General features: G+C 50.8%; 1 protein-coding gene across 1 annotated transcript; it reads right to left on the bottom strand.

Annotated features, from left to right (window-relative positions):
• Window positions 1-28: 28 nt before the first annotated feature.
• On the bottom strand, window positions 29-3,415 carry LOC134016549 (ral guanine nucleotide dissociation stimulator-like 1). Its single transcript, XM_062455893.1, has 4 exons — window positions 3,190-3,415; window positions 1,397-1,507; window positions 484-692; window positions 29-106 (listed from the first exon to the last, which is right to left on the bottom strand). The coding sequence occupies exons 1-4, from the start codon at window positions 3,247-3,249 to the stop codon at window positions 85-87; spliced, it is 402 nt and encodes a 133-aa protein (XP_062311877.1). The 5' UTR covers window positions 3,250-3,415; the 3' UTR covers window positions 29-84.
• Window positions 3,416-9,454: the final 6,039 nt, after the last annotated feature.

Raw genomic sequence — 9,454 nt, 5'->3', positions numbered from 1 at the left:
AGAGATATGGGGAGAGAGACAACATTGTATCTTACTGTCTGACTGCTTTAGTTTCAGCGGGTTTGGATATCTCTGTCTGTCCATCTACCTCTCCACACTGCCATACCTGAGAGAGGAGGAGAGGGGGGGGAGGAGGAGAGGGGGAGGAAGAGAGAAGAGGAGAGGGGGAGGAGGAGAGGGGGGGAGAGGAAGAGAGGGGGGGAGAGAGAGGAGAGGGAGGAGGGAGAGAGAGGACAGGGGGGGAGAGGAGAGGGGAAGGGGGAGAGGAGAGAAGGGGGGGGGGGGAGGAGGAGAGGGGAGGAAGAGAGAGGAGGAGGGAGAGAGAGGAAGAGAGAGTAAGAGAGGGGGAGGGAGAAACAGAGTGAACACATCAAATCAATGATATTGGGAAAATGGAAAGGGTATCTTCTGTTTCACCGTAGAGAGACCATAGAGACTTTAGACAAACCAGAGAGAGAGAGCAGAGAGAGAGCAGAGAGCTACCTGTCCAGCAGCAGGTGCAATACGGTGGAGGTGGAGGCGAAGGCGCGGTAGGTGGACAGGAAGATGCTGGTGTAGGTCAGGTCGTTGTCCCCGAAGGCTGTGAGCAGGTTCTCCACCAGCCTCTCCAGCGACCCCGCCCTGATGCTGCGGATCTTACAAGTCTCCAGCTGGCTCACGGTGTGACCCGGGGGCAGACGGTCCCCCTCCACCTGGAGGGGGGGGGGGGGGGGGGGGGGAGGGGAGGAGGTTGGATTGAGAGTTAGAAGGACAATCAAGGCTATGTTTTATTTTTCACCAGATGTGTCCGACTATTGTCGTCTACAAGGAGAAGGGTCAGAGAGAGAGAGAGAGAGAGAGAGAGAGAGAGAGAGAGAGAGAGAGAGAGAGAGAGAGGAGAGAGAGAGAGAGAGAGAGAGAGAGAGAGAGAGAGGAGGAGAGAGATAGCGAGGGAGAGAAAGAGAAGGAGAGAAATGGGGGAAAACCTTGGAGCAACTAACACACTAACAGGAAACAGTTCAATCTGCTTTCAATCTAAGAGAACCACCTCCACTGTCTTCTGACTGGCTGGCTGACTGGCTGACTGGCTGGCTGACTGGCTGGAGACAGCAGACTACTTCAGTGTGTGTTTACCTCAGTGAGCTGGTTTAAAAACACCACCGTTTCACAACCCTCAAGACTGAATGTTCTTTAGACACCAGCTGGGTTTCCCTGCTGTCTCTCTTTCCTACTCTCTCTCTACAACTCTCTCTCTCTCTCTCTCTCTCTCTACAACTCTCTCTCACTACCCTCACAATAGATGGCTGCACAACATTCAGCATACATACATACACACAGACAGAAAGACACAGAGACACACAGGCAGAGAGACACACAGGCAGAGAGACAGGCAGACAGACAGACAGATATGTCTTACCCCTAACCAGCGGGCTCCCTTATTGGCTGCCTGCTGGATCTGGACTCTCTTGAGGGTCACGTGGTACACAGCCTCCTCCTCTAGCTCCTCCCCCCAGTCCTGCACACAGCTCTGGAACACAACACAGAACCTTAGAACCACCGTCTAGAACAGAGAACAATGACAGGACAAAAAGAGAGAAGATAAAGTTCTCAGGGACTCCTCCCGCACCCCCCCCCTCCTGCAAGACAGCTTCATGATGGAGGCTGCAAGGTCGTAGGGGTGTCAGGGTCACAGGTCATAACTGACCGTTTAACAGACTGAATGGGAAAAGGCTCCCACACACACACACATACACACACACTCTGCCTGTCTGGTGAGTGTGTGTGGGTATGTGTGTGTGTGTTTGGGTTCAAACAGAGCGACAGAAAAACAAACCTCTGGGCTGTGATCAACAGTGGTGGCACATGGGGGAGAGGGGGGGAGAGAAGGGGGGAGAGAGGGGGAGAGGGGGGGGAGAGAGGGGGGGAGAGGGGGGGGGAGAGGGGGAGAGAGAGGGGGGGAGAGAGGGGGAGAGAGAGGGGTGGAGAGAGGGGGAGAGAGAGGGGGAGAGGAGAGAGGGGGGAGAGGGGGGGGGGGGAGGGGGAGGGGAGAGGAGGGAGAGAGGCGGGAGAGAGGGGGAGGGGAGAGGGGGAGATGGTGCCACAGGTGAGTAACTGACCTCAGTAGATAAAAGGGAGCAGCATGTCTGTATTTCCCATCAGTTTCCTGTCTGTCTGCCTGCCTGCCTGCCTGCCTGCCTGTTCTGTCTGTCTGCCACCCCCCCCCCCCCCCCCCCCTCTCCTAAACAGGCTTGCTTAGTGTACAATCTGCTGACGGAAACCTCTCTCTCTCTCTCTTTGTGTCCACCAGAAATGTTTAAAGGCCGCTGACGGCCCAGAGAGGGGCTTAGCCCCAGAGCCCCCCCCCGGCGGGGCGGAGTCATCCAAACCACACATGACGTAACCGCTAAAGTTCAGCAAGGAACGGGACATTTGGACAATTCCACAACCAATCACGGTCGTCACTTTAACTTCACTTTAACACTGCGGTTTCCAACCGTAACCCCTACACCTCCAAGTGTAAGAAAGTGTTCCGTCCCACCATCCCCGTTTCTCTGAATAAAACTGTTAAAAGCGAGCAAAAGAAAGCGTCCGGTTGACAAATGCGAGACGTAAACAGGAGGCCTTCGCTCTTGTGGGAACTTGGGGGCAGAGTGGATGGAGGGATTGAAGTAGAAAACAAGATCAAACAGCAAATAGTAGTTTGGATGGTATCCATCTTTCAACAACCCCCGCCTCCCCGTCACCCCTTTTAACTGTTTATCAGCTGCGCGAGGAACAATACGCTTTGGGTAACAACGGGGGTGTCGGGTTCACCAGAGATGGTCTCGCGGCTTTGTGCGACGGCGCTAGAAGCAGCTGCCACGGGTCAGAGCTGGCCCCGGGGACACGGGATTGTTGCCTTAATTCATTCCCAGCGCGAGACAAAAGTTTACATTTCCATACATCGGCTCCTTGGAAAGCTAACGGAACAATCATAACACTGGCGCAGAAGTCTCCAGACAAGTTAGACACCTCAGTAGAGGCGCAGCCAAACACGGAGCAGAAACATTTAAACTTTGTGTTCTTATTCACTATTATTCTTTATCCGCTACTTTTCCCAAGCCCGTGACCCCCCCTCCCCCCCCTCCCCCCCACCCCCGCCTCTCTCTCCAGGCGCACTCGCTCAGACAGACAGACCAACAACACTGATGAAACAGCAGAACTTTCTACCATCTTATCCTTCCAGGAGAACCTCATGTCCGGCGGGTCTCCCGTGCTCCGGAGCAGCATCAGAACCTGGTGGAAGTCCGGGCCGGCTAGAAATGTTATAGTTCCGAAGCAACGTCCTCTGGTAGAAAATCTTTCTCCTCCGTTACACACACAATCCGTCACTAGCAAACGCTCTTGTCCGTAGACCAACCCCCCCGCTCTGAACTCCAAATCCGCCTCCTGTCTTCCAGTCTCCCCCTCTTCCTCCCCCCTCTGCCTCCGTCTCCTCTGCCCGCCCAAACCCCCGCCCATTGCACTCATTTCAGCCCTGGGCCGTATCTCTTTCTCACCATTTTTCATCTACGATACTAAAGTTGTATAGGCATAGCGGATACAACCATACAATGTAAACATTAATCTATCAAAATAAATTCGTTCGATTTGTTTCCAGTGGAGTTTGAAAGCGTCTTGTTGCGCATAGTCCCAACACCACTTTTCAGGCCGTTTGTACTGGACAATGCAAGGAAACAGAGGACGCGCCGGATTAATGTTGTTTACAAGAAAACAGACGAAGTGTGTTAGACTACTCAACAGTGACGAGTACACAAGATGTTAGGTGTCACACACGTAGACAACACTGCTCAAAATGATAGAGAGAGAGAGAGGGAGGGATGGAGAGAGGGGTTAATATGAGCAACACTTTTTAGAGGGTGTTTCATAGTTTTTATGGGTAACTCTGGCGTAAGCGCTGCTCTGTTCTGTACAAACAAATATAACACACTGTGTGTGAAAGAGAGACTGGGGAGAGAGATAATAATGGTGTGTGTGAATGCAAAAGAGAGTTAGAAAAATAGTGCCAGTGTGTGGGGTCCCTCCCATATACACACACACACTTTTGCACAGACCACGTCATACAATAACACAAACATGCGCACCCTGCCTGCCTGTCTGGTTAGCGGGGGCCAGTTCCCAGCATGCCCTGCAGACAGGGGTTTAGGACGCTGCTCAGAGGCTGGGAAAGGGTCACGACCCCCCCTGAGTTGATGTCAGAGGGGAGTGATGTCAGAGGGGAGTGATGTCATCACTGTGCGCCACCAGACCAGTGACTTATGTGACTGGACAAGAATCAGGCTCAGAGGGCACCCACTCAGAGAGACCACCAAAGAACCAGCAGAGAGAGAGAGTAACAGACAGAGACAACCAGCAGAGAGAGAGAGAGTAACAGAGAGAGAGACTAGCAGAGAGAGAGAGAGTAACAGAGAGAGAGACTAGCAGAGAGAGAGAGTAACAAAGAGAGACACCAGGAGAGAGAGTAACAGAGAGAGAGACCAGCAGAGAGAGAGAGTAACAGAGAGACCAGCAGAGAGAGAGAGTAACAGAGAGAGTAACAGAGAGATACCAGCAGAGAGAGATAGTAACAGAGAGAGTAACAAAGAGAGAGACCAGCAGAGAGAAAGTAACAGAGTAACAAAGAGAGAGACCAGCAGAGAGAGAGAGAAGTAACAGAGGAGAGTAACAGAGAGACCAGCAGAGAGAAACCAGCAGAGAGAGCAGGTCAGATCAGGGTGGAGACTGCTGTTATTGCACCACTGAGGGGAAAAAAGCACATTCCAGGAAATCTCCCACTTCCTGCCTCCAGAGCCTGCTGTCTGCTTCCCTGACTGGCAGGATGGTTACTGGCTGGTTACAGGCTAGTTACTGGCTGAACACTGGCTGGCTACAGGCTGGTTACTGGCTGGGTTACAGCCTGGTTACTGGTTGGTTACAGGCTGGTTACTGGCTGGTTACAGCCTGGTTACTGGCTGGTTACTGTTTGGTTACAGGCTGGTTACTGGCTGGTTATAGCCTGGTTACTGGCTGGTTACTGGTTGGTTACAGGCTGGTTACTGGCTGGTTACAGCCTGGTTACTGGCTGGTTACTGGTTGGTTACAGGCTGGTTACTGGCTGGTTACAACCTGGTTACTGGCTAGTTACTGGTTGGTTACAGGCTGGTTACTGGCTGGTTACTGGTTGGTTACAGGCTGGTTACTGGTTGGTTACAGGCTGGTTACTGGCTGGTTACTGGTTGGTTACAGGCTGGTTACTGGTTGGTTACTGGTTGGTTACAGGCTTGTTACAGGCTGGTTACTGGCTGGTTACTGGTTGGTTACAGGCTGGTACTGTTGGTTACAGGCTGGTTACAGGCTGTCTCTTTCCTTGACTGTACGGTGTGTGTGTGTATTCACGTTCTGGTGTCTGTTGTCAGTGTGAGTGTTTCTCCTGGCCTGTAGGGGGCAGTGTGACGGGAACGCTTCTGTACCTCTCAATGTCATCTCCATCACTCCATCACCAAGAGAGGGGAGGATTCACTCCATCACCAAGAGAGGGGAGGATTCACTCCATCACCAAGAGAGGGGAGGATTCACTCCATCACCAAGAGAGGGGAGGATTCAAAATAATGACGTCATCAACCGCCCCCTCCACCCCGGCAGGATGATTTCACCTTGACCCCTGACCCCTGACCCCTGACCACTGACCCTCCAAATTCTTGGAGAATTTCAACAACCCTGTGTTAGTCTGTCATCTGTCTCTCTCCTGTTCTTCTGAGATCAGATACACGACACACATACACACACACGCATATATACACACACCCACCACTAGTTATCTTCTTAACTGGCTCATAAAAGTGCAAAGGAGCAATAAGCCAGGACACATGACTGGGATCAGGCTTGTGTGTGTACGTGTGTATGTGTGTATGTGTGTGTGTGTGTCTGTCATGTGCATAGTGTGTGCGCTTGTGAGTTATGTGCACATGTGTATGAGTGAGAGTGTGTGTGAGTGTGTGTGTGTGTGTGAGTGAGAGAGATAGAAAGAGATAGAGGGAGAGAGAGAGAGAGAGAGAGAGTGTTTAGGCGGGACACTGGGGTGAGAGAGAGATAAAGAGAGATAGAGAGAGATAGAGAGAGAGATACAGAGAGATAGAGAGAGAGAGAGAGAGAGAGAGAGAGAGAGAGAGAGAGAGAGAGAGAGTGTTTAGGCAGGACACTGGAGAGGAACATTAAGCAGACCGTTGACTCTATGACCTAATTAGCCACCAGCTATAATGTGACCCCCACAGACACACAGCTAGAGGTTACACACACACACACAGCAGACACACACACACACACACACAGACAGCAGACACACACACACACAGACAGCAGACACAATGAGTGGTCTCAGACTCCATGGAGCTGTCAGGAGAGATCCATTGTGTCATCGTTGACCGGTCAATCAACATGGAACTACAAACAGAAATCTCTCCATGATCTCCCCACACGCAAACGCACACAAAAACACAAACTATACTTTCCTCACATGACAGTGTCCAAAGAAATGGAAACTTGATTGTCGTCACAGAGACGACAATCATAGTTTCTTTCTAAAAGGAGAAGTGAATCTGCTTGTCAGCTTTTTTTTTCTCAATGGAAACCACATCTACTAAATAGAAACCACATCTTCTAAATAGAAACCACATCTTCTAAATAGAAAGTCCCTCCTGGTCTTAAGCAGCTGCTGTTCAGCAGTGACACAGACTGCTGAAGTGGCATCTTCAGCCCATACGGTTATCAGAGGCTGTGACGGGGTTATGCATGGTTATAACAGGTCATAGGGTTATAAGACTGTTATGTAGGGTTATAAATGGTTATGTAAGGGTTCTGTGGGGTTAACAAGGATTTTAATGGGGTTATTTGAGTTATTAAAGGTCATGAAGGGGTTTATGCAATTTTAAATGGTTTTGTACAGTATTGGGTTGCAGATGAAAAAGTTATAGCAGGTTAAGATATGCTTTTGGAAGTCTCTCTCCTTCCTGATCTGAACTTTGAACCCCTCACCGTCACCAGGACTACATAACATAACAGAGCCATAAAGCACAGATCACACCCCATTTATGACTGTCCTGGTTCCCTAACCCCGTCTTAAAGATGTGGTGTGTGTGTATGTCAGTGGAGTGGAACAGTCAAAGTCTCCATACTGTTTGACAGAACTGCAGAATAGGCAGCTGTTATGCAACACTGTACTCTAGCAGGTAAGATTCATGTAGACCAGACCAGGTGGGCTCCATGTAGACCAGACCAGGTGGACTCCATGTAGACCAGACCAGGTGGGCTCCATGTAGACCAGACCAGGTGGACTCCATGTAGACCAGACCAGATGGGCTCCATGTAGACCAGACCAGGTGGACTCCATGTAGACCAGACCAGATGGGCTCCATGTAGACAAGACTGGTGTTCCTTGCTGCGTGGCTCTCTCAGTGTGGTGTTTATAAACACAACAGCAGCAGTCTGAGTGTGATCACCTCCAGTATAAACACAACAGCAGCAGTCTGAGTGTGATCACCTCCAGATCGCAGCTTCAACACACACCGTCACTGTGCTGCTCCAACAACTGTTATGTGTCTAGAAGGGATGTTACCAGTTCTTCATTACTGATCTGGTCTGCTTTGAAACAGACACACAGACACACACACTACTGTGTGTGTCCACAGACCCCAGTGGAGCTGAATAAAGACTGCTGGAGGAGAGAGTGAGCTGGAGGAGAGAGTGAGCTGGAGGAGAGAGTGAGCTGGAGGAGAGAGTGAGCTGGAGGAGAGAGTGAGCTGGAGGAGAGAATGAGCTGGAGGAGAGAGTGAGCTGGGGGATGAGAGTGAGCTGGAGGAGAGAATGAGCCTGGAGGAGAGAGTGAGCTGGGGGAGAGAGTGAGCTGGAGGAGAGAGTGAGCTGGGGGAGAGAGTGAGCTGGAGGAGAGAGTGAGCTGGGGGAGAGAGTGAGCTGGAGGAGAGAGTGAGCTGGAGGAGAGAGTGAGCTGGGGGAGAGAGTGAGCTGGAGGAGAGAGTGAGCTGGGGGAGAGAGTGAGCTGGAGGAGAGAGTGAGCTGGAGGAGAGAGTGAGCTGGAGGAGAGAGTGAGCTGGAGGAGAGAGTGAGCTGGGGGAGAGAGTGAGCTGAGGACTGACATGAAGGACTGGAGGACTGGGGGTCTGGGGTCTGGGGTCTGGGGTCTGGTGTGTCAGAGCCTTGTTGTGTTGGATGACTCTTGGTGTGTTAAACTATGTAGAAACTCTGTGAGCAATCTGTGTGTGTGTTCCTTTTACAGGGAACAATGGACGGAAACTCTGGTGAACTAGGAAGATACGTCAAGCAGGATGTCTGATGCACACACACACACAGCTTAACTGTAAAGTAACTCCAGTTCCATGAAGTTTGGACTAAACTGTACATCTGACTAACCAAGGAGTAACCAGGCAGTAACCAGGCAGTAACCAAACAGTCAGCAGACAGTAACCAGGCATTAACCAGGCAGTAACCAGACAGTAACCATGCAGTAACCTGGCAGTCAGCAGCGTGTGTTACCAGGGGTCAGCCTGCTGGGCATGGGACAGGCTGGCAGAGGCAGAAGTGCTGACAGGGGCAGGAGAGAAGGCTTAGCTTGGATTCCCGCTCAACAACACCCCCCCCTCCCAGCCCCCTGACCTCCCCACTAAGCCCTCCTTACCCCCTTCCCCCCCTCCTCCCCGCTCTACATTTCCTCAGAATCTCCTAACACAACAAACCTGGCTAATAGCCCCTGTCCACATATGGACAATCCACAAAGTCAGACTCCCCATCTATACACCTCACTACACACCATCTATACACCATCTATACACCTCACTACACACCATCTATACACCATCTATACACCTCACTACACACCCATCTATACACCATCTATACACCTCACTACACACCATCTATACACCATCTATACACCTCACTACACACCATCTATACACCATCTATACACCTCACTACACACCATCTATACACCATCTATACACCTCACTACACACCATCTACACACCATCTATACACCATCTATACACCTCACTACACACCATCTACACACCATCTATACACCATCTATACACCTCACTACACACCATCTATACACCATCTATACACCTCACTACACACCATCTATACACCATCTATACACCTCACTACACACCATCTATACACCATCTATACACCTCACTACACACCATCTACACACCATCTATACACCATCTATACACCTCACTACACACCATCTATACACCATCTATACACCTCACTACACACCATCTACACACCATCTATACACCATCTATACACCTCACTACACACCATCTATACACCATCTATACACCTCACTACACAACCTGTACATACGACCTGTACATCACTTCAGTATCTGGCATTTCAACACACACACACACACAACCTCCCCCCCCCCCCACAC

The sequence above is a fragment of the Osmerus eperlanus genome, unplaced genomic scaffold (assembly GCF_963692335.1).
Source record: "Osmerus eperlanus unplaced genomic scaffold, fOsmEpe2.1 SCAFFOLD_335, whole genome shotgun sequence".
NCBI lineage: Eukaryota > Metazoa > Chordata > Actinopteri > Osmeriformes > Osmeridae > Osmerus > Osmerus eperlanus.
Note: the sequence above shows the minus strand (reverse complement) of the source record. Positions and strands in the feature narration are given on the sequence as shown.